Source organism: Adiantum capillus-veneris, chromosome 1 (genome assembly GCF_014529385.1).
Source record: "Adiantum capillus-veneris isolate H3 chromosome 1, ASM1452938v2, whole genome shotgun sequence".
NCBI lineage: Eukaryota > Viridiplantae > Streptophyta > Polypodiopsida > Polypodiales > Pteridaceae > Adiantum > Adiantum capillus-veneris.
The window spans coordinates 13,503,404-13,528,464 of NC_140931.1; the positions used below are offsets into that span (position 1 = coordinate 13,503,404).

Below are 25,061 nucleotides of genomic sequence, written 5' to 3' on the forward strand. Positions count from 1 at the left end.
GGGGGGCTTCGAAAGAGCTGCACGGCAGGGTGGAAGAGAAAGAACGATTTTCTTTCTTGACGCGGCTGCCTCGTCAACCACTTCCACCGCCCTATGTGAACGGGCCAGGGAAAAGCGGGTAAGCTGATTGGCTCGCAGCAAACAGGAGCGACTTCCGCACAACACTGTGAACCCAGCCTAAGCCAAAAGATGTTTCATGTCCAAAAGTGAATGTATAATGCCATTAGCATATAAGGCCCCCTTCTCAAAGCGTGAACTTCTCTAGGCCTACTACCTCTGCTCTCTCTCTCTCTCTCTCTCTCTCTCTCTCTCACACACACACACACACACACACACACACAGACCGTGCAACTTCTCTCTGCGGCATGGCGCTTCGACGCGGTCTGTTGCGGCTCGTCGCCTCGTCGACCTCTGCCCCCTTACGATCCGCCTGCCGTGCCTCTCCTTCCGTTTCACTGCAGGTTTGTGTACTAGTTCGACATCACCTGAGCGTGTACTACCTAAATGCAGTTATACGTCTCTTTATCTCATTGCATTTGCCATTTTCTCACAGGTTCGAGATTTCAGCACTGGGCAGGCACCGAAGAAGAAAGAAGCGTCTGTGGTTAAGGTGGGTACAAATCACGTGGCAATGCTTGAATTTATGAAAACAGAACCTTTCATTTTTTCAAGGCAAAAGTTTGGTATGCTCGTATAGCTGTTCAAGTAAACGTTTTTTATGGGTGCACATTCTCTAATCATGGAAAAATGTTGCATACTCTTATCATGGCTGGAAAGGATCTTGGAATTTTTTTGCGTGGGAAGAAGTAGTGTTATTGCTTTCTCAGATTCAAAACTCCCTCCCATGGTGCTTCTGCATGTTTCATTCCCTTTGAAAAGAGGGATATGGGTGGCTACCATACATGGCAGTGTCAGCTTCATTCATCATGAAGCTTGCAAAGATTAAACAACTTTACTAGTTCATAAGAGCAGTCAATACAAATTATTCAAGCCATAGGCTTCCTCCTTGTTCCAATTTTTTACCATTATTTCTCTCTATAGTTTGCTACAGACCAAATGTTTGAAATTTTTTGTAGATACCGATTCAAGTGCATGGTATAGCGGGAAGATACGCAGTAGCCTTGTACAAGACAGCGGTGCCGGCTAATAAAATGGATCAAGTTTACGAGGATTTGAATGAGCTTCTGAAGTCCATCGAGAAAAGCCCAACTTTTGGAGAATTTTTGAAGGATTTGTCAGTGCCAAACAAAGAAAAAGTGAAGGCAGTGCGTGATATATTTGGGGAGTTGAAATTTACTGACATATCAGTCAATTTCCTGGGTACTTTTCAATGCTCCCCTCGGCCACGCATCTCTTTTACTTGTGTGACTGCAGTTGGTACTTTTAATTTATTTTTCCTAAGACACATTTCCTCATAAATTTGAAGGCAAACATGTGGGAAGGCACTTTCGCAGCACAGGGGATACAGATTCTTGAAAGGTCATGAGTATGTTGAAAGTCATAATGTACATCTTTTCTTGGCAGGAAGTTAAGGCGGAACATAGTTTTCTTACAACGAGCAAAGTCTTTAACTCAATGTGTGCAAGATGGCCTACTTTCCTTCGCTCTTCCCCATAGTGCACAATTCTGAATTGCTGCTATGTCCAGCCTATGCCTTTGGCTGTATCTCTCTTCTACATCATAGGTAAGTCCTATCTGCTAGGCTTATCCTGATCAGAGGCTGAAAACAGGGATCTTCAGACTACATAGTGGGTTTTGGCTTAGGGGTTACCCCAACAAGATTTTGTAATCATCAGCAACAGCAGGATCTTGCTAGCTGAAAATAAAACACAGTGGCAGCAACTAAAATGCAGAAGGCAACCTGATAAAAATGTAAGGAGATATTGGGTCATACGAACAAGGGACATGAAATGAGAATAAGGATTGGTAGGGGATGCCAGACTCAGGGAATGGTGATGGGGTTTAAAACAAACATTTTTTGGTATTTTGCGAAGTATATGTATTTTAGTTTGAGCAGGCAAACATTATTAGCACAAATTTGGGCGATCACAAGATTTTACGGATAATTTGATTATGAACAAACTAAAAAGTTTATTTAATCAAGAAATAAACAAAGTATGCCTCTGCCTTATAAACAACTACCTTGAACCATAGAGTGTTGAGGTAATTGATGGGGATTTTTGGGTAAGAATGTAATGAGCATCTAGAGAATAGTGAAGTCATGTGCGTCGTGCACATCTTACCCTATGTGCATGTGGACAAGCTAACTCCTAGTTGTAGGGTTTTGGACAGCCTAGGAAGAGTACTGACACCCTTGTGAGTGTGTACGCAAGACCTGCATGCCCAGTTGTAGACCCTCTGATTGCACATGAGCATAGCCAATGCCTGCTACGTGTAGGCACTGGGGAGTGTTCCCATACATCTGCATTAGTACCCAGCCTAGGTATTTATCTGCATGTGAAGCACCTCTTATAAGTGTATTTATTAACTCATTAAAGTGACATTTTCAGAAATCGTGGAATTTTTATTGTCATTGCCTGGCCCGGTCACTTCTCAAGCTTAAGTCAGTACCCTCAGTATCAGCACTAAGTACCTCAATACCTCAGCATCTCTTACGTTTTTGCACCTGTACCGTCGCAGATCCAGCCAGCAGTACCAACGTTTTTAGTTCTCAGCCCAAGACAGTAGATCAGCCAGATTTTTCAGATTCAGCCCCTAGATCAGCCAACATTTTTAGATTTCAACCCTAGCCTCATCGTCAGATCGTAGTCCCAAGCCAAATTAGCCCTAGAGTTTTGCATTTTCAGCCCTTAGCCTCGCAAATCTAAGCATCTACTGCAAGATCCTATCAACATCTCAGCATCTAGGACCGTTGTATCAGCATTTGTGCAATTTAAAGCAAATACCTTTAGCGATAGAGAGGTGGTGTGGGACCCCATCTGGTGTTAGTTTCCTTTCTCTCTCTCTTTCACTCTTAGAACCTTCATTCACAGTATCATTCTCCCTTCCTCTCTAGTCTTTGCACATCTCTCATGAAGTAAAATGAACTCTGTCATGAAGTACAAGGAACCTTGAGTACACACTGAGCACTCATCTTGAGCATTCACCATGAATCACTTCATTGCACGAATTCCATGTGTGTCGTGTGTAAAAGATGATTTTATCACAATAGCCAAGTTGGAATCTATTGAGTTATGGCATAGTCGGCTAGGCCTATGAGCCAAAAAGGAATGAAAACTCCTTCACACTTTTTCTATTTACCTATTTTAAGTGACTTTTCTATTTGTGAACATTGAATTTAGGGCAAGCATACTAGGAGTGTTCATTTACCCATGAATAGAAAGCGTGAGACCTTGTTCATAACGAGATGTGAGAACTGATTGGAATCACCTTCGGATGATCAGGGGTGACACTTTGGATAATTATTGAGAAAGATTTTGGAATACTTTCCTTCCGACCTCTTCTTTCAAGAAGATCAGTTTTAAGGAGTAGATTGAGCAGTTCTGTTGTAGACTTCCCAAAGAAATTTTAGACAACTGTCTTGAGAAGAAGTCAGAGTCCATTCAACAATTGATGGGACATGCTAAGCGGGGATTCACTATGCATTCAGGTAACTTGACTTACCCATTAAATGAACCTTCGACAAGTCAGAACAAAAATAGACGATAGACAGATACATGAGCTCGACTATAGAATCTCGACTGATAGAAGACCAGAGAGATGAATATTTCAAAGCAAGAAAGTGTTTTGAATGTGGAAAACAAGGACATATCATTGCACGGTGCCCCAACAAGGCACATGAATAAGGATGATTGACATAATGGAAATACAGTGGGATTAGGAGATACTCGTTGTTGAACAGATTTTAGATAGAACATTATGGATGAATTAATATTATTTTGCTGCATGAATTTATGAAATAAGACTTTTTTTGAAAGATGATTTTGAATTTTTGGATGGAACCAATGTTGTATGGAAGAACCTGTTATTTGTGAGCATATAACACGATCATGAATGAGATGATGATGATGGCCCTAGAGCAGTGATAGCTTTCGGATGAACCTGAAATGAAAAAGAGTGAGAAGATACTCGTTCCGGAACAGATATTGGCCTTCAAGACAGGAAAGAGAAAGGTAAAGTGAACGGTGGTTCTTAGCTAAGAACCATCCGCCATTGAATGCGAAGTGGATGGAGGAGGAGGACCCAACAGATACTCCTTAGATTTGGAACTTTATGTGGCTATTCCAAGAGTTCCCACAAATCAGCGGGTTGAATCTGGTGCAGGCGGGACTGCACAAGAGGGGAGTCACTCCGCTCCTTTGTCACGGATTACTTTGATAGAATAAAGTCACTGTTTTCCCTTTGGACTTCAGGGATACCGATCTGTTGCTATTCTACTGGATGACTTTATGAAAGAAGTACCTTGAAATGGGATCCCCGGAAATGATTACTCGCACATGACAATGCTTGAATGGAATGATTCACCAAATGATTGCAGCATTTCAGTCTCAGAATCTATGGACGTGATCGCGATATGGGATTAGTTAAATCGACATTAGTGAGGTCTGGTGCGGATCTAGATGCGATTGCTAAATACGTAGCCAGGAATCATGGTCCTAGATTCTATCTCATGTGATTATGAATGTGATCTGATGTGATGTGACTGTCGTCTTTGTACAAGCACTAGATGTGTGTTGTGTAGTGTCACAAGGCGGGCGCCACGTGCCAATAGAAAAGAACAGACTGAACAAACTTTTAGCACTTCAATAACAACTGAACTGAAAGAGAGAGACGACACGCGACACGGAGTGGCGGAATTCCACCCCAGAGAGTATTGGCCCCAACCCTTGGTGCCCCTTTCGGTATTTCTTTATATTATTGCCGATTCACAAAGTACAACAGTCGAGGAGCACCTGCTCTACAATATGCGCGCTAAAAAGTGCCAGAGAGGGTCCCCAAGGCTCATACTTAAAGGCCCAAAGCCTAAAAGCATCAAATATAAAAAGGTGACCCCAAAAAATCACTTTCGTAAAATTTTAGGATTCCCTAAAAATTCGCCGCGAATTCGGGGACGTCCGTATAGGTGCCACATCATCATATTTTGATGTGCAAAGTCTTTTGAGTATGTTTTGCTTTATTTTTAATGCCTTTATGTCACTTGGGGCCCCATCGGACGGAGTCCCCATAAGTTGGTAGGACTTCTTCTTCTATTACTTGTTCTTCTTAGGGTTTCTAGAATTAGGGTTTGCAGGTTTTAGGGTTAGGGTTTTCAGAATTAGGGTTTGCAGGTTTTAGAGTTAGGGCTTCCAGAATTAGGGTTCCAGCAGTTAGGGTTTTTGGCAGAAATTAGGGTTAGGGTTTCTGCTCTCGGATAGCCACATCATTTGTAAGTTGGCTCCATTCTTTAGGCTTTGACACGTCAGCAGTTTGTTACATCTCCCCTTCTTGAAAGAGAGTAATCGTTACTCTCTACGATTACAACATATCTGCAAAACAACTCAAGTTAGCTCAAAAATTTCCGAGGATCATTCTTAGGGACAATCAGTTTGCTCTTTTTATTAAGGAGTTAGCTTCTCCTTTCTGCTCTTTTGATCAAGGAGTTAGCTTCTCCTTTCGGCTCTTTTGATCAAGGAGTTAGCTTCTCCTTTCGTCTAGATCGAAACTCTTGATATTCCGGCATAGTAAAATTAGCCATCACACCCAGATCGTGCTGATCTTCCACGAGAGTCTAAATGCACTAAAATTACATACCTAGGCAATCTCATCCAATCAGGAATATTCAGTGGTTTGCACATCACAATGCAACACAAATGCTCACATATGCATGTTACAAGACATAAAAACATAAAGCCGTCGATGAACACTCCTCCCGCATAACCTAACAAGGTCCGGGCCGGGAGATATTCAAGGACTTCCTCATCACTCCTCCTGCATAACCTAAAAAGGTCCGGGCCGGGAGATATAGAGGCCTTTTACAACCAAACGCCCCCCAGACCGCAGCCTGCGTCGTTTGGAGGTGCTGAGAGTAACCACTGCTCAGACTTCTTAATACTCCTCCCGCATAACCATCCAGTTCAGGGCCGGGAATCGCAACAACAATTATTTTACAAGCATACAACCAAACGCTCCCCAGGCATCGGCATGCGTCGTTCAAAGGTTTTCAAACATACAACGAAACGCTCCCCAGGCATCGGCCTACGTCGTTCCAAGGTTCAAACAATACCAAAACAGTATTTCTCACTTCTCCACCCGGGAGTAAAATCACCAATCATTGAAACCAGTATCAAACTAGAGTCAAACAATTCAAATCGGCATCTAAACAGGTTCAAAACAGATACCATCCATTTCAAACAAATTCCAAACAGGATCACCAAACAAGATCAAACAAAACTCAAACTTAAAAAGCAATCTCGACATTAGTCGAGCTCAAAAAGTCGACTGACTTTCCATCTTGAAACCTGCACCAAAAATTAGGGTTAGGTTCCTTCCATGAGGTCGTAGCCGAGCACGGCATGGTCCATCAGCTCTTGGACAAACTGTTTCTTTGGCGGCGATGGTAGTCCCAAGAGATAGCAATCACACTAAACCTCCAAGGTCATCTGCTCGTGAAGAGACATCTACTGGGAGGTGTCGAGAAACTTCAAGTTATAATCTGCTAGGGTTTCCATGGCAAGCATTTCAGGATACCCCACTTTGCCAAAAGTTGCACAACGAAAGAAGATGTCAGAAACCATATATCTTCGGGCAAAATTTTTCTTGAGAGCTTGACAAGTGCTTGGAAGAGTGCGGCTTGGTAGCTCTGATACCACTGTCACAAGGCGGGCACCACGTGCCAATAGAAAAGAACAGACTGAACGGAAAGAGAGAGAGACGACACGCGACACAGAGTGGCGGAATTCCACCCCAGAGAGTATTGGCCCCAAACCTTGGCGCCCCTTTCGGTATTTCTTTATGTTACTGCCGATTCACAAAGTACAACAGCCGAAGAGCACCTGCTCTACAATCTGCGCGCTAAAAAGTGCCAGAGAGGGTCCCAAAGGCTCATATTTAAAGGCCCAAAGCCTAAAAGCATCAAATATGAAAAGCTAACCCCAAAAAATCACTTTCCTAAAATTTTAGGATTTCCCTAAAAATCTGCCGCGAATTCCGGGACGTTCGTACAGGTGCCACATCATCATGTGTTGATGTGCAAAGTCTTTTGAGTGTGTTTTGCTTTATTTTTAATGCCTTTATGTCACTTGGGGCCCCATCGGACGGAGTCCCCATAAGTTGGTAGGACTTCTTCTTCTGTTGCTTGTTCTTCTTAGGGTTTCTAGAATTAGGGTTTGCAGGTTTAAGGGTTAAGGCTTCCAGAATTAGGGTTTCAGCAGTTAGGGTTTCTGGCAGAAATTAGGGTTAGCGTTTCTGCTCTCGGGTAGCCACATCATCTGTAAGTTGGCTCCATTCTTTAGGCTTTGACTTGTCAGCAGTTTGTTACATGTAGTGCGTCGGTACTTAAGAGTAAGTGTCTACTAAATTGGTTTATGGCCTCTGTTCTGCAGGAGTAATCGAGGGCGATTACAATTCTTTCAAGAGGTGGGTATGTCACAAAATGATGACCCGGTAGAACTACGTGGACACGCACATAACAGATGATGATGTGGCAAAACAGTACGGACTGTCCGCAAAGTGTGTTGATTGGCTGATGACGTGGCAGATTTCGCAAAAAGCGTTGACTGCCCATAAATTACACTGCTAACGTGGCAAATTGTACGGAATTCTGTAATTTGCGTTGATGCTTTTTAGAGGCAGCTTTTTGAGCAGTTGCTTTTGGGATTACATTGTTTTTGAGCTAGAAGCTTTTGGAACTCATTGCATTTGAGTTTTATTGCTTTTGGGGCTCTGCTTTTGGCATCCCTTTGTAAGAATAAAAAGGGCCCAAGGGCCTCACTCTTCAGAGCACGCAGAGTCTGAGAGTTGAGGACCCGCGAGAGTTGTACTTTGATCAAGCAATAATATAAAAGAAATACCAAAAAAGCGCCAGTTTCAGGCGCCAGTCTTTGGAGCCAACCTATGTGGGCACGGAACTACGTTGAGCCATGTCGACCAAATTGAACTGTGATTTTATAGTTGTGAAGTATTTTAAGTGATTCTCTCTCGTGTGTCCTGTTGGATTCTCGTCTTGGAGGTGACCAAGATTGTGACACTTAGCCTCACAGATCCAAGCATCAGTAGCAAGATCCCATCAACATCTTGGCATCAAGGACCATTATATTAGCATTTGCACAATCTAAAGCAAATACCTCTCTAGCGATAAGAGGGGGGGGGGGGGGGGGGCTTGGAGGGGGGTTTGGGATCCTATTCGGTGTTAGTCTTCTTCTCTCTCTATCACTTACATAACCTTCACTTGCAATATGATTCTCTCTTCACTCTCTAGTCCATTGCACGGTTCTCTCATGAAGTAAAAGGAACCTTTAGTATGCATTGAGCACTCATTATGAGCTATCACCATAAATCACTACTGCTCCACATTACACATGAGGTCGGGATGGCCTAGCCTGACGGGCTCTCTACCGTCTTGCATAGGGTGGTATGGGACGCTACTAGCAAGAGAGGAGAGCAAGGGGGGCTATTGCAAGCCGATGGTGAAAGTCCATTGTAAGCCTTTTTTTTTGTTTGATAAGCACATGGATTTTCATGTGTGGATGTTGATGCTAGTGGTCTAATCACATGGTTGCTGGGCATGTTGTGTTTAGTTTTCCGTCATTATTGTAGCCTTGAGAGTATACACGTTCGTGGGTGTGGCCACACCACTGCATACTCTCTGATGGAAGCACTTAGCATTTTTTTACTACAATCTTGCAATGGTGTCGCACACCACTGCATACTCTCTGATGGAAGCACTTAGCATTTTTTTACTACAATCTTGCGGAGATATGTCAAGGTTTTGCCCGGAGGCATGCAATCTCTTTGATCTCCATACCTTTTGGTGGGTATTTTGTAGATGGAATGAGAGAGAAGGAAATTGTTCTTATGTGTGTGCACAGTCGGTTGTTCATTGTTGTGCACGAAATACCGCTGCCAAATTACTTGTTTTCCTCCTTGAGCTCACGACAGCCCTAGTCCTTGAGGCCTTGGTGCGTAGTTCAAGGCTCGAAGTCTTGGCAAATGTTGTATACGCAACGTGTATCGGTGCATCGTGCGTAGGCCTTATTGCGTAGCTCAAGGCTAGAGAATCTCAGCGTACAAGCGTACATGCAGCTTGTACACGTGTAACTTGCGCATGCAGGTGTTGTACACGCAGCTTGTACAGGATCAACCTGCACAGGTAGGTGCTGTACATGCAGCTGCAGGACAATGTTTTATGCATTGCTTAGAGAAGCACAAATGTGCCGAGCCAGATGCCTGCAGGGCAGCATTTACGTGTTACTTGAAGCACGGGCATGCAAGGGCGGTAGCGTTTCGGACGCATGAGCAACAAGGGGTGGCTATCCGCGTACAACCCACGCCAGCAGGAGCATAGCAGTTTTCCGCAACCCATCAGGGTTTTTTTTCCACGCTATATGTTAATTTTTACCATAGTTCTAAAGCGGCTAGCCAATGTTTGGCCAAATTAAAAAAAAAAAACAATGTGAACAGGTCGGTTAAAAAACGGCAAACAAAAACTCGTTGCTTTATGTGTAAAACATGCAATTTTAACATTCTGTGTGCACCTTGCAAATAACAAAAGAAAACACTCTAAACCAAAAGAGAGACGTGGGAAAGTTTTCTACCTACCTTCCCTCCTGTCTAAGGAGGTTAGACCTGTTGGGCATGGTAGGTCTTCCTTCTCCCTATAACAACATAGCAGCGTGTGAGAGAGTGATCAATATTGATCACCGTTTACATGCACGTGTGCGACCATATCTCTCCGTCTCTCTCTCCCGCTCTATGCTTTGCTTCTTCATTTCAGTGTCTTGGACATATTTCCAACTTTCCAAGTGATCCAACACTATGTAATTATATTACTCTCTTATTACCATTTACTTTCACACCAGAGATTGATTCAGTCTATGTGGCAAAGATCTATAATAAGATGTGGGCAGCCGAGCCAGTATATTCTGTAGAGGAGATTACTTCTCAGTTAACAAAGATACTACATGGAGCAGCACAAGAGGCATACCCACATACTCAACCTGATCCGAAGAGAGGATCTGGGAACATGCCTCAGAACAGTTGGTATGACGAGGAATGCAGAGAGACGAGAACCCAGGTACAGAAAGAGCTTACACTTGGGATCATCACATATAAGCAGTCTCGGATTGCTCTTCGGCGTATAGTACGTCGCAAGAAGAGGGCATTTTTAGCCAAACTGGAGAAGGATTTATATCAGCTTTTCTTTAGTCAAGACTCACATGAGGCCTGGCGCTTATTTCACGAGCACTCACCGCCTCCGACGATTACTTCTCCTGAGATTTGGGGTCAATATGTAACATCATTATATATGGTATCTGGACAGCCTCCACTATCAGATCCGCTAGAGCCATGCCCTGCTACTAGTACTTTCTTTACTACGGAAATGGTGGAAAAAGCCATTGATAAGATGAAGACAAGAAGAGCATATGATCATGAGGGTCTAGTAGCAGAACATTTGATCCATGCAAGGGATCTACTTTCAGAAGTCCTTGCCCGTCTGTTTAATCGGGTCATGTGTGAAGGATTACCTGAATCTTGGAAATTATCTACTATGGTACCTATTTTCAAGTCAGGGGATCCTATGATACCCGGGAACTATCGTACCATTATGGTGGGCTACACATTGACCCGACTGTACGCATCCATTCTGGAACAAAAACTGAGTAGATGGGCAGAGAATGAGGGCATAAGGGCAACAGGACAAGTTGGATTCAGGAGGGGTTATTCCACTCTAGATCATATTCTTACGCTCAGAGCCATTATTGAGGAAGGAAGAGCAAGCGTGAGAAGGATGTATTGTTGCTTTGTGGATTTTCGGAAAGCTTTTGATACAGTACCAAGGGCCAGATTGATGCGCAGGATGCAAGAGTTAGGGGTCCCCAAAGAGATTATCTGGGGGATCATGGCCTTATATGGGTCAGTAACTGGTTATGTACGTACTCCAGAAGGGGATTCCGACATTGTTCATTCCACCGTTGGAGTAAAGCAGGGATGCCCATTGTCCCCTACTTTATTTGGTATATATATAGATGAGGTATCAGATTACATTGATAGAGAGGGTGACAGAGGTGCTCAACTTGCAGGGTCATGGATCCCTTTGTTGTTGTATGCATATGATATTGTATTGATAGCAGAATCACCAGATGGAATGTAGAGGCAGTTAGATGCATTACATAAATTCGCGGAGGATTGCGGACTGTCGGTGAATTTGGGTAAAACCAAAGTTATGGTGTTGAACACCACACCGCAGTGGGTTAGGAGATCGGCACCTACATTTGCATATGGCCAGGATACAGTAGAGTACACAGATGCATACACATACCTTGGTGTGGTATTTGCAGGACCGAAGTTTACTCTTAAGAAAGCAGCAGAGGCTAGATTGTCCAGAGCCTCTGCGGCCTTGGGAGGGTTGGAGAGGATGTGTTCACAAGTGCAATTTCAAGAACCACGAACAAAACTTTGGCTCTTTGATACTGTGGTGGCTTCGGCTATGCTTTATGGGGTCCAGATTTGGGGACCATCTGTGGATCAGGATAATTGGAAGCCAATGGAGAGACCTTTGGTATCTATGATTTCCCGAATGATTAGAGCCAAGGCCTCCGTACCACACGTGATTATCCGAGCGGAACTAGCTGCCCCTCCGATAGAAATTGAAGCTCTTACCAGATCAGTGTCCTTTATACATGGTTTGTGGGATACAAATAATTGCCACTATACTAGATTGGCCCTCGGATCCTCTCGACAGTTAGCAATGAAAGGGGATACATCATACTGGTATGCGCAACTGTCTTCGTGGTTTCAGAGACACGGGTTCAGTATGGAAAGATTACCCCCCTACCAATACTCTCTTGAGGCTCCATCACTGGCAATTACACGAACGGAGATTAATAAAATCATCCGTCAGGATCTTGTACAGTTGGATACTAAGAGGACATGGGTAGACCCTACACAAGAATTGGGCACGAAGATGGCCGACTACAAAGGAAACTTCCTACAGCTATCTGAAGATGGATTTGTGACTCGCCCGAGCTACATGGATACCCACCTGTCTCATGGTTTGAGATGTGCTATTGGTCAGATTCGTACATCCTCACACCAGCTGGAAATTGAATTTGGCAGATTTAGGGGAATCCCACCTGAGATCAGAATTTGCAAGTTATGCGGAATGGAGCCGAAGACAGAATTACACTACATATGCCATTGGGCCGTATACTATGAGATACGTGGGCGTTTCCATTGCCTATTTAAAGAAGGCTTTGGACCTCTAGATAGAGTCATGCAATACCAAGATCAAAGATGCTTAGGCTTGTACCTACTGGAAATACATCGGCACAGGGATAATCTAATGAGAAGACAAAGAGCACTACAGCCTCATAGGCAGATCACAGATTTCTTTGGATCGAGAGAAACAGGAGGGGAAGGAGAAGCAAGAGACCAGCAGCCAGCACAAAGGAGTACCCACATCCATACCAAAGGCACCCTCATTGACAGGGCGATTGAGCTTAGGAAATCGAGACGACCACGATCGAGATGCAGAAGCACACTTCACCGGAGGAGACTACGACAAAGGATTAGAAGCATTCTAGCCAGACACCCAGAATGCTCCTAAGAAGTTTATTTAGTACTTTGTATTTAGTTTTTCACATTTATTTTCACACTTTCACACTTTTCACACTTAGTACTTTAGTACTAAGGTACCCAGACTTTGTAACAGATTCACCACTTTTGTATCAGTTTGGTCTCATAGGTCATTCTGCCTTTTTGAAGACGTTAATATAACATTTCATTTCTCTCTCTCTCTCTCTCTCTCTCTCCCTCGCCCCCCTTCGCTATACTCTTCGCTTCTTCATTGCAGTGTCTTGGGCATTTTCCTCAAGTGACCTAGTACTATGTACTCTCGTATTACTCTACCTCAATGCATTGTCATCACACAACGGATCTCCGCATGAGATTGGCACCTCTAGCACGTATGAACCCATGGAGGAAACACTATTGTCTCCTTCCGACTCCACACACTCACATGGGGATCGCCTTGTCGGCTCGTCTTTTCCATTCCCCACTTCGCATGCTTTTCCTATTTTTCGCCGTTGATCACGAGTCTCTTGTCTCTTTGAACTTGTTCGGGGCCCTTTTCGGAGGACTTGTAGAGTTCAAAGTGACCGCCATCGGCTCATGATTGGCGAAAGGGATGGGCTTCTTAGGCTTATGTAACAGACTTGGACACTCAAGAATCAATCGCGACAGCACCAAATAACCACTTCAAAACAATTCACAGATCACAATAGATTTACACTAGCCCGGCGGAGTTCCGTGCCTAGAGATATTGGCCCCAAAGACTGGCGCCCCGTTCTGTATTTCTTTCGGATCTGGACGCAGAGTCTGAGAGTGAAACCCTAACCGCTCTTTGTACTCTGACATTGATTTTAATACATAAAGAAATACCGAAAGGGACGCCAGTCTTTGGGGCCAATATCTCTAGGCATGGAACTCCGCCGGGCCAGTGTAAATCTATTGTGATCTGTGAATTGTTTTGAAGTGGTTATTTGGTGCTGTCGCGATTGATTCTTGACTTGGAGTGTCCAAGTCTGTTACAGCTTATGCATGGTGGATTGTGATACACTCTCACTCGAGACTTTGGCACATTTTCAATCAATCTATTGGCTTTTCTTGCGCAATAAACATGATTGAATGGTGTTCATGTTGGTGATGGACTACCAGACGTTGGATGGTTACTCACTTGATTCCCAAACTTTGACGTAGGTTTTGGAGGATCCGTAAACTCTCGTGCAACTACTATACATATTTGGATTGCAGTCCACATATCCGCTAGGTATTCCACAATCCTGTTGACTCTTTATAGGACATCTATAACTTTGTGTAGTCCTGTGGACTTTTTATAGGATATCTATAAATTTGCGCAATCTTGTGGACTTTTTATAGGACATTTATAACTTTGCGACGAAATCTGACAACAATTTGGTTGTTATGATGGGGTGATCGAACAATTGGGGATGCTCCCGACTGTGTCTTCGTTTCGCCAGAGTCTATACGCTTCGCAACTTCGGCAGCCGCAAGTCTGTCATTTTTTGGTGCGTATTTGTACATACCATTTTTTCTTGAGTAACTAAAATTACACTATATGTCAACATTTTCATACAAAACACTAGAGCTGAACCCATTGCATTGGATGTAATCCTAGGTTTCACACATTTTAACATCCCCTTACCACATGAAAAGCATCAAAATTCTTGCCCAACCCTATATGGCTTGTTGTCTCTCAATGTCTATTTTTTCAAAATGATCACGTATTGATCCATTCAAAACGTACTAAAGGTTTTACTGCCAAATTGTTCACATTGTAACCCTTGCCCACTCTTGCTAAGGTGTTTACTACTTTGCGTGTAAGTCAATGGACCTTTCAAGTAGATCATCTGAAATGTAGTGGTGCATGGTGGGTTCACATGACATGTGAGAGAACAAAAAGTTGTCAAATGAATATTTGTTCCTTGTAGCATCCATTCTATGTATGAAACACACAAGGCTTATGAGCATGTAACTAATGCGCAAGGAATGAGTAAGCCTTGTTTATAGACTGCTTACTTACCGTAAGTATAGGACCAATTCATTGTTAACGGCATCCATAGTGATGTCTAGGGACATAACAATGAGCTTTCTTGACCTTTTAAATGTGGTAAGTTTTCTATACCCTCCGATTAGCGGAGGACGAAAATGCTTGTTATTTTTATTCTCTTAAAGTCACATTCTTTTTAGGGAGTGCCTTTCATTGGGATGGTGCACTTGTTAAATGATATTTTTTATCCCTCTCGTAGTTTGTTTAAAATAGATTGTTTTTACAAACAAGTGCCATTGTTCATGAATTTTAGTCAAAGCATGTCCCATTTGTTTTGTGCTTAAGAAAATTATCAGCATTGAAGAGAGCTGCAAATAGCAGATATGGGCCCGGGGGCGGGGGGGGGGGGAGAGGAGGGTAACTCATTGAGTGAGCTCGGGGGTGATTTGAAATAGCAGGCATAATGGGTTGTGAATGGTTCTAGCTCTTGGACATTATGCTCAGAACTTTTAGTATCGTAGCCCTCTTGCTTGCCACCCAGCAATATCAGGAAAATGCTTTTGGGGAAAGAAAAGAGGCCAACTCATGCCCGTTTTTGTGTGAGTGGAAAATATTTCTTTAATTTGTGAAGGAGTTACCTTTTTTTAATTCTACTTTGTGTAAGAAGCTATAGCTCTTAAAAGGATTAAGAGACCTACTTTGTCATCTTGTTTCACGTTCAAGGCTATATTGTATTTCCCTCATTTTGTTTTCACACTTGCAAGTTGCATGAGGATTCCCAAATTTGGAGTTGGACTGCTTGTTTTTCGTTTTTATGCAAGATATGTTACCAGTTTTCAATGTTTTTCTGTCAGCTCTTTTAGCAGAAAATGGAAGAATTCAGAACTTTAAAGAGGTAATGCAAGCTTTATCAGAGCTAATGATGGCGTACCGAAAACAAGTAAAGGCAACTGTTGCAACTGTGACGGTGAGAATAATATCTGAACATGACAAGCTTAATCTTGTTTTGATTTAAGAGCATAGCGAAAAAACTTGGTTTTTGGAAAATTTTCACATCACTTTGTAAAGTCATGTGTCGGGACAATTATTTCCTCTGCTTATTTAGCTGCGTGAAAAGCTTCACAAATTTGGAACACTATAATTAAACTTATACATGCTAGTAATTGGTAATGGTTGGGGAACCCTACTTGCTTCCTTGATTATAATTTACCTTTTTGGCATGATATCCCTTCATGAAAGATGGCCTTGAATTTCTGGTAGCTGGGAAATCACGGTGCCCTGCATAAGGAGCATGGGATGTGCACATAACCTTCTTTCTCAGAGGCTGATTAACACATAGCCTTGAATCACAAAGGAGACATCCATCTTTCAATGAGAATGAATGGATCTTAAGTCTTTTTGTTGTTCAATGTCGGCATGCCATTAACAAAGGCTGAATCAGGAACATGTGCATGTACTCTGCTGGTAAGATTATTGAGATATGCTGTTGAAACGACATTAGCACTTAGCCCGTGAGAGCATTAGCTAAGCAAAGGCCAGTTTAGCCATACCGTATGATTGTGTCGAACACATAGATTGATGCTATATGCTTTTCTTATGTTGCCACAATCTAGATGTTGTGATAATCTGATTCTATGTTGCCACAATCTAGATGTTGTGATAATCTGGACTTAATCTTTAAGGTTGGTTTTTCTTGGGTGCTAGGAGTTGAAGCCAAAGGAGTTGGAGGATCTTAAGAAATCTTTAAAGAGGTTTGTGCCACCAGACCACACCATCATGTTGGAGCAGAAGGTAGCTTTTCTTTTTTTCTTGCTTTTGAAGCTACTGTCGTGGGATTTCTAGATTGGCCTAAAAGTACCTCAACTAAGAGCATGCCCTTCTTTAGAAAAACTTGCCTTCTTACACGATTTGTCCACACCTGTTAGAGCCACCTTTTCTCTCTTCTAACTTTTTTTACCTCATACTTTGAACTCCGTGATCTGGTGGAGCTCGTAGGGAGTGTCTTGCCATGAAGGTTCTGAAGATTCAGAGTGATGAGAGTGAGTTAGGTGTCTTATGCATTCAACAAGGTGGTCTGAGTTTGACATGATCATCTAGCTGATTTTTGGAGTCAGATGAGCATCTTTGGACTCGGGAGATGTTTAGAGGGACATTTGATTTGCGAGAATGAGTAGATGGCTCAAATGCCTGTATGTTATCAGAGCAATTTTGTTGTTGATTGGTGCTATAAACTTGCCCCTAGGAGAGCCCCATCTTGAAAGCCACTAGTCTAATTGGAACAGTTTTGGTGCACACTAGTAACATTGTCATACTCTGTATGTTTCTTATATTCCTGAGGATCTTATCACCCATAAGTGTAATACTTGGTTAGAGTTCTAATCATGCAAGCAGATTCATGCTGGTTTGGGCAGGTGTGAGGTCTTTGAAGGCTTGCTGGAATGAGTATTGCGAGGTGATGGCAAAGAGAACTTTTAAGGGTGTGAGCCAGAGCAGCAAATGTTGATATTGTTCCTTCCTACGTATGCCAATGTTCGTGTGTGGGGAGTGTGGAGTTGTTCGTGGGGTGTGCGCGCATATGTGTGGTTGTTTGTAGGCCCTTTGTTGTCGCCTGGCCATCCATTGGTCTGGGCATTCCCTAGGCAATGGAGGGTGGTCATATGGGCAAGAGGATCAATTCAGAGGACATGGCCATTCAACTTTTGGACCAGGTGCCTCTCCGGTATTACTTTTATTCTTTGCTGATTATGAGTGGCCCAACTTTTATTCTCTGCTGATTATGAGTGGCCCATTGAACACTATCACATGGGACGAGATTGTTACAAAGGTATTGGACTGGGAGGAGCGGTTCAATGCAAGGAAGAAGCTAGGCTACGAAGACTTGGTCGGTTCTTCTAACAACAACTACAAGAAGGAGAAGGGTAAGAAGAAAAGCAACAAGAAAACCAAGAAGACGGATGTTGAAAAGGATCTTTGAAAGGTGATCGGAATTGCAATCATTGCGAGAAAAAGGACATTATTTGGGGATGCGTCCAAAGCGAGTTGGTGAGGCTTCTACTTCTCCGGCTGTAGTATAGGCCCCTACCTTTGTTCATTTGGAGATGCGACCTACAAAGATGTCCCTAGTGATATCGGAGGTTGAGAAAGCTCTTGTGGTTGGAGATTCTCAGAGTGGGATCTTTGATAATGGTGCTTCACGGCAGATGACACCTTTGAAGGATTTATTATCCAACATGCGAGGACACGTCGTTCCGTTTTCATCGTCGAGAGAAAGCGGAGATTCCTGCTCACAACAAGGGTACCATGGAACTGATTCTAAACTGTAGAGGGTGTACGCACACCTCCAAGGTTTTTTATGCTCCAAAATTGGGCATCCATCTCATGTCGGTGCACTAAGGGGTGTGCAAGCTAGGCATGGAGGTGGTCTTCACAAAGGATGTAGTGCCCATACGAGATCTAGACTTCGCCAAGGAGGTCAGAGGGGGCACGATGGACCAAGGTCTCCACACGCTCCAAGATTTTTCTTAAGGGGCCGGTGCTCCTATAGGTGATTTATGGCAGTATCCGTTTGGCCATTTGAATGTTGATGCTCTTCGTTGTGCTTTTTTGTGAACAAGTCGATTGAAGGCTTACTAGATATTGTGAGTAAGCATGGAAAATGCATCACTTGCATTCGTGTGAAGCAACATAAAGTGGCTATCTAAAAGCACTCTACGCTTCGAGCTGTAGTAGTTTGGTTCACATGGACCTTTGTGGACCTATGAAGAATCCTTTCTTGGGTAGGGCTCTCTATTTTATGTTGCTGGTGGATGATTTCAGCCGCTTTACTTGGGTATACTTTCTAAAGCACAACTGAGAGGCCTTTGATCTCTTCAAGAACTGGTACACACATGAGGAGAAAGACTATATCAATGATTTCAATTCATCATGTCTCCAAACTTTCGATTTTAAAACGCTATGTATGAAGCTAAATTTGGAGGACCTTAAAGTGAGAGTCAAGTCTCTTATTTCAAAAGTTTTCGCATACAAGCTTGAGAAGGATAGGTATACGGAATTACTAGTAGAAAAGTCAGCCTTGAACTTTGACTTCTTATGGTAAAAAAGAAAGAATGTAGATGTAGACAAAGGAAGAAAGAGATTCACCAGGATTGTAGATGACATTGACATCATTTGGATATTTTATATATAACCGTCAATGACTCTCTTTTCAAGCAAACAATTGGTATCCCTATGGGCACCAATTGCATTGTTTTTCTTGCTAATTTTTATCTTTTTACTTATGGGTTTGATTTTATGGAGCGTCTTGTCCTTGCTAACACTTGCTCAATATTTTTGCACAAGTTATGTAATGTAAGGCGCTCTGTAGATGATCCTTTTGTTCTTGATTTTCCTTCTTTTCAAGATTTCATGTACTTGAACTGCGAACTGCTCCTGTACACGAGACCACTGACGCGGTCTCCACATGGACATCACTCAACATGCTCTGAGAGCATAGATCTGGCATCTCCACAGATCTAGATGCGGATCTAGATCTCGTTCGAGGAAACCTGCTACTGCATGGGCACAAGGCCCGTGAAAGGCAGTCATGAGATAGCGTTGCACCGTAGAGGTGATCTCCAAGCAATGCATCTGTTGCCCATGAAAAACATTGGGGCTGTCTTGCATGCCAAAAACGCTAGGCTGTTGTCATGCCAAATCGCTATGCAGCTCTGCCATCTACTCCAACCCCCTCTGGGGCACCCAAGTAAGGACCCTCTTTGGGTTCAATTGCAGTACTCCTAAGGTGACCCCCCCTCTGCATATATAGGCCAGAAGGCTAGCTGCCCGATCACACCTCCAACCCCATGACCTTGGTAAATGGGGGAAAAATAGGGAGCAAGTGGAAAGAGGGCACTGGATGCACAGGGGGTCTAGGGGGAAAATGTACCAAGGCTAGGGAATAATATTCCCAGCATGCAGGACCACAAAGGACCATGGAAACAAGCCAAAACCCAAGCTAAACATGGCTAGACACAACCCGACATGAGAGACTCACCTCACACTAGTCGGGCACAGCCACAAAACACCTAACACCTGTCCTTGGGAGAAACTGGGACCGAATACTAATCCGGAGAGATGCCTAAACTCTAACAGTTTTATGAGTCTGTTATCCCCTCTTATAATTCGTGAGTTCCGACTATTCTGAACTTATGAAGGTATATAAAATGAGGGCGTTAAAACTGATGCATTATTGTTTGGACATGCTTACAAATTATCAATGCGAAGAGAGAACTATTATTTAGTTCAACGAAATGAAAATGATGTGACATGGGACTCATTTATCATAGAAAGCTATGGCTACAACTACCTAGAGACCATGAGAGAGATCTAGAGATGAATCTCTTGCTTAGATAGGCAGATTTGACACAAATAAATTTGAGATAGAATGTCAGGTGCAACTGAAGGGTTTAAGGGTTTTGCTTGGATCTAGTACTTTGCACAAACACAAGGTTGCTTTACTTTAATTGAGAGAACTAAACTGAACCCAATGAAAGAGAGAGGTAGAGAGAGAGAAAAGAGAGACGACATGTAATAGACTTGGATACTCCAAACCGAGAATCTATTGCAACACACTTGAGAGAAATTGAGAGAACTAAACAAAACTGGGAGAGATGACATGACACAACGAAATTTCGAGCCCAGAGAGACTGGCCCCAAAGACTGGTGCCGTGTTTGGTATTTTTTATTATTAATGGTTCATAAAGTACAATGTCCGAGGGCCCTCTTCTCAGCAGTGCTCCAAAGCTAATCTGTTGGAAAGAGGCCCTAGCAATTCTTATATAGGCCCTTGGTCCTCCCAAAAGCAGTGTACATGAAAAGCTTCAAGTCTAAAAGCATCTTGGCCCAAAAGCTAGCGCTAGAAGCTGCGAGCGTGATTTGCAAAAATCCGTACGGCCTGTAACTTTAGTAGCGCGAATTGCGGGCGTCTCTATAGCTGCCACGTCATCAGACTTCTACACAATTTTTGGGGTTGCGAGAGTAGACTTGCTTTATTTTTAATTCCTTGTGTTGCTTAGGCCCCATCGGACAGGGGGTCTAAGTTGGTAGGAACTGAACTTTTAAAAATAGGCTACTCAGCAAGACTTGAAAGTTGATAAACTTCTTCTGCATCTTTCTCTAGGGATTTGATCCCTCTCTGTCCGGAGTCCGTCCTTTGGGTCATGCCACGTCATCACTATGTGACATGACACCGCATGTCCGGTCCGAACCAGCCTCAAGGGCCCCCTTACTCTGTTGCCAAAGCAAGTACTTGCTTTAATTACTAGCAGAAATACTGATACAATGGTTAAATCTGAATGTTGATGCTGAATGCTTCACGCTGGTGCTTCATGCAAAAATGCTAAGCTGATCTGATCCTATAGGTTGAAAACACTGGTGCGGAATACTGAAAATGCTGGGCTGGATACTGAGTACTGAAGGTTCTTCTCAACAAAAGCCCTCAGAACTGATGGTACTAGGTCCTCGATGCTTAAAACGCTGATTTGCAGAGCTGAACACTGATGGCGATGAGGCTGAAAACGATGATGAATGCTGACCAAGAAACGCTAGAGGGATGGGGTGCTAGCTGAAAACGCTGATTTGGGTAGTTGGTACAGGGTTATGGGTAGTACTGATCTTCTGATGCTTGCTTATATGGGTATTTTTTAGCCATTTGCCCTGCCTACTTTTTATAAATGTCCTGTCAAAGTCACTTATTAACAAATGACTTAAGTGATTGTTCATATACCTATATGCTCAAGTGACTGTACTGTGCAAGTGAGGGTATGCAAGTATGACCTGCGTGATCATGCATGTCCTTCTAGAGGCTCACAAAATGCTAGGCTAAATCCTAAGCTAAGACTCATGCTAACTTGTAGTAGTAGCTTGTCCACATGGCTCCAGAGCAATCTGCACGTGACATCCCCCCTTGTTAAAGGTGAGACATCTACCGAACTTCTTCTTGTGGATGCTTTTTGTACTTTTGATGCTTGTGGATGCATAAACAGATGAAAACTTCTCCAAACTCCTCCAAAGTGGTGGGTACTATGGATGCAGGTACTGTTGCCATGTAAACACCAACCATACGAATTACTAGGCAGCCTTACTACTGTCGTAGTATGCCAACCTTGATGCCTTCTCTGCCTTGCGAGTAAGTACTACCACCCGAATAGTCTTGTTGTGTAAACATTGCGGGTGAAGATGAAAGGTGAGGATGCTCGGAGGTATTTCCAATGGTTTCATGTCGACGAAAGTAGATGCATGCTAAATGCAAAAGCGAAAGCAAACGAGGGTTCGGGATCCTTTCACTGACTCCTTTTATATCCGAATATGAGGAAAGTAGATCTTGGTACTTAAGATTTGGATTTTCGTGTATTTGATGGCGATCTTCGTTCACGAAGACGAGGTTATGGCTTAAGGGTATCCTAGACATAGCGATGAAGACCAGAGTGTGCCCAATGCACGATGTACTAAGGGCGGGAGTGCCTAATAATTCCGAGGTGGGGACACGATATCACAAGACGGGCACCACGTGCCAATAGAAAAGAACAGACTGAACAGACTTTCAACACTTCAATAACAATTGAATTGAGAGAGAGAGACGACACGCGACACAGAGTGGCGGAATTCCACCTCGGAGAGTATTGGCCCCAAACCTTGACGCCCCTTTCGGTATTTCTTTATATTGCATCAACACAGTACAAGCCGGTACTCCAGACTCCGCACCTTCTCTAGGAAGCATGCCAGAGATTGAGCCCTAACCTCATATTTAAAGGCCCTAGGCCCCAAAGTAGTTTACAATGAAAAGCTTTCAAACTCAAGAGCATATGGTCCAAAAGCAATGCCCAAAAAGCTGCCAGTGTAATTTACGGAGATCCGTACAACTGCCACGTCATCAGCCATCGCAAAACGCGAAAATCCGTACAGCTTGCCACGTCATCACGCCAACGCAATTTTTGAAAATTTGCCACGTCATCAGCAGCTACGCAATTTCTTGTGTGTGTGTGTGTGTGTAGGTCTTGCTTTATTTCCCTTATGTCACTTGGGGCCCCATCGAACGGGGTCCCCATAAGTTGGTAGGACTTCTTGTTTTACTTGTTCTTGTTTAGGCCCCTCGACCGGCATCTGCAAGTTGGCTCCCTTCTTCAAGGCTTTGACACGTCAGCAGTTTGTGACATCTCCCCTTCTTGAAAGAGAGTAATCATCCGCGATTACAGCATATCTGCAAAACAACTCAAGTTAGCTCAAAAATTTTCGAGGGTCATTCCGAGGGACAATCAGTTTGCTCTTTTTGTTAAGGAGTTAGCTTCTCCTTTCGGCTCTTTTGATCAAGGAGTTAGCTTCTCCTTTCGTCTAGATCGGAACTCTTGATATTCCGGCATAGTAAATTAGCCATCACACCCAGACCGTATTGATCTTCCACGAGAGTGTAAATGCACTCAAATTACATACCTAGGCAATCTCATCCAATCAGGAATATTCAGTAGTTTGCACATCACAATGCAACACGAATGCTCACATATGCATGTTACAAGACATAGAAACATAAAACCGTCGATGAAGACTCCTCTCGCATAAACTAACAAGGTCCGGGCCAGGAGATATTCAACGACTCCCTCATCACTCCTCCCGCCTAACCTAAAAAGGTTCGGGCCGGGAGATATAGAGGCCTTTTACAACCAAACGCCCCCCAGACCGTAGCCTGCGTCGATTGGAGGTGTTGAAAGTAACCACTGCTCAGACTTCTTAATACTCCTCCCGCATAACCATCCAGGTCCGGGCCGGGAGTCACAACAACAATACTCTCCCCGTAAAATAACCACAAGGGTCCGGGCCATGAGTAAAAACGGCACTTTTCAATCATTCAATACTCCACCCCGCAAATAACTGCAAGGGTCCGGGCCATGAGTATGAACAAGCATTCTCAAATATCATTTCTCACTACTCAACCAGGGAGTAAAATCACCAATCATTGAAACGAGTTCTAAAACTAGAGTCAAACAATTCAAATCGGCACCAAGACAAGTTTAAAACAGATAGCATCCATTTCAAACAAATTCCAACCAGGATCACCAAACAAGATCAAACAGAACTCAAACTTACAAAGCAATCTCGACATCAGTCGAGCTCGAAAAGTCGACTGACTTTCCATCTTGAAACCTGCACCAAAAAACTAGGGTTAGGTTCATTCCATAGGGTCATAGCCGAGCACAGTATGGTCCATCAGCTCTTTGACAAACAATGTTTCTTTGGCGGCGATGGTAGTCCCAAGATAGCAATCGCACTAAACCTCCGAGGTTATCAACAAGAGACACCTGCTAAGAGATGTCCAGGAATTTCAAGTTATAATCTGCTAGGGTTTCCATGGCAAGCATTTCAAGATACCCCACTCTGCCAGAAGTTGCACTCTGAAGGAAGATGTCAGAAACCATACAACTTCGGGCAAAATTTTTCTTGAAAGCTTGCCAAGTACTTGGAGTATGCTGCGTGGTAGCTATCAACATCTGCATGGTACTCTCTCTGAGAAAAATAGGAGCTCGAAACAAATCTTGGATCCTTCTCTTGCACGCAACACGGAGTGTCGGAATTCCACCCCAGAGAGTATTGGCCCCAAACCTTGGCGCCCCTTTCGGTATTTCTTTATATTGCATCAACACAGTACAAGCCGATACTCCAGACTCTGGACCTTCTCCAGGAAGCATGCCAAAGAATGAGCCCTAACCTCATATTTAAAGGCCCTAGGCCCCAAAAGCAGTTTACAGTGAAAAGCCTTCAAACTCAAAAGCATCTGGTCCAAAAGCCATGCCCAAAAAGCTGCCAAGGTAATTTACTGAAATCCGTACAGCTGCCACATCAGCAGCCAGCGCAAAACGCAGAAATCCGTATAGCCTGCCACGTCATCATGCTAGTGCAATTTTCGAAAACTACCACATCATCAACAATTGTGCAATTTCTTGTGTGTGTGTGTGTGTGTGGATCTTGCTTTATTTCCTTTATGTCACTTGGGGCCCCATTGGACGGGGTCCCCATAAGTTAGTAGGACTTCTTCTGTTACTTGTTCTTCTTAGGGTTTAGGCCCCTCGGCCGGCATCTGCAAGTTGGCTCCGCTCCCTTCTTCAAGGCTTTGACACGTCAGCAGTTTGTGACACACGAAGCTTCTTGAGAAACTTCTTGATTCATTTGCGAAGCTGAAGCACGTCCAGAGCTTTGATACCAATGTCTGGTGCAGTGAAAAGGAGGATTTCGCTCGGATCTAGTACTTCCCACAAACACAAAGTTATTTTAATGTAATTGAGAGAACTAAAGTGAACACAATAAAAGT

At 43.4% G+C, this 25,061-nt stretch overlaps 1 protein-coding gene across 1 annotated transcript in view; it reads left to right on the forward strand.

The window, feature by feature from the left end:
- The first annotated feature begins 246 nt into the window (after positions 1-246).
- ATP5 (delta subunit of Mt ATP synthase) overlaps positions 247-25,061 on the forward strand; it is a 41,962-nt gene continuing 17,147 nt past the window's right edge. Inside the window, exons 1-5 of the mRNA XM_086514318.1 lie at positions 247-461; positions 554-610; positions 1,077-1,320; positions 15,580-15,692; positions 16,430-16,516. Coding sequence (XP_086370444.1) covers positions 366-461; positions 554-610; positions 1,077-1,320; positions 15,580-15,692; positions 16,430-16,516 — 597 coding nt within the window. The 5' untranslated portion in view covers positions 247-365. The remainder of the gene's footprint in view (positions 462-553; positions 611-1,076; positions 1,321-15,579; positions 15,693-16,429; positions 16,517-25,061) is intronic.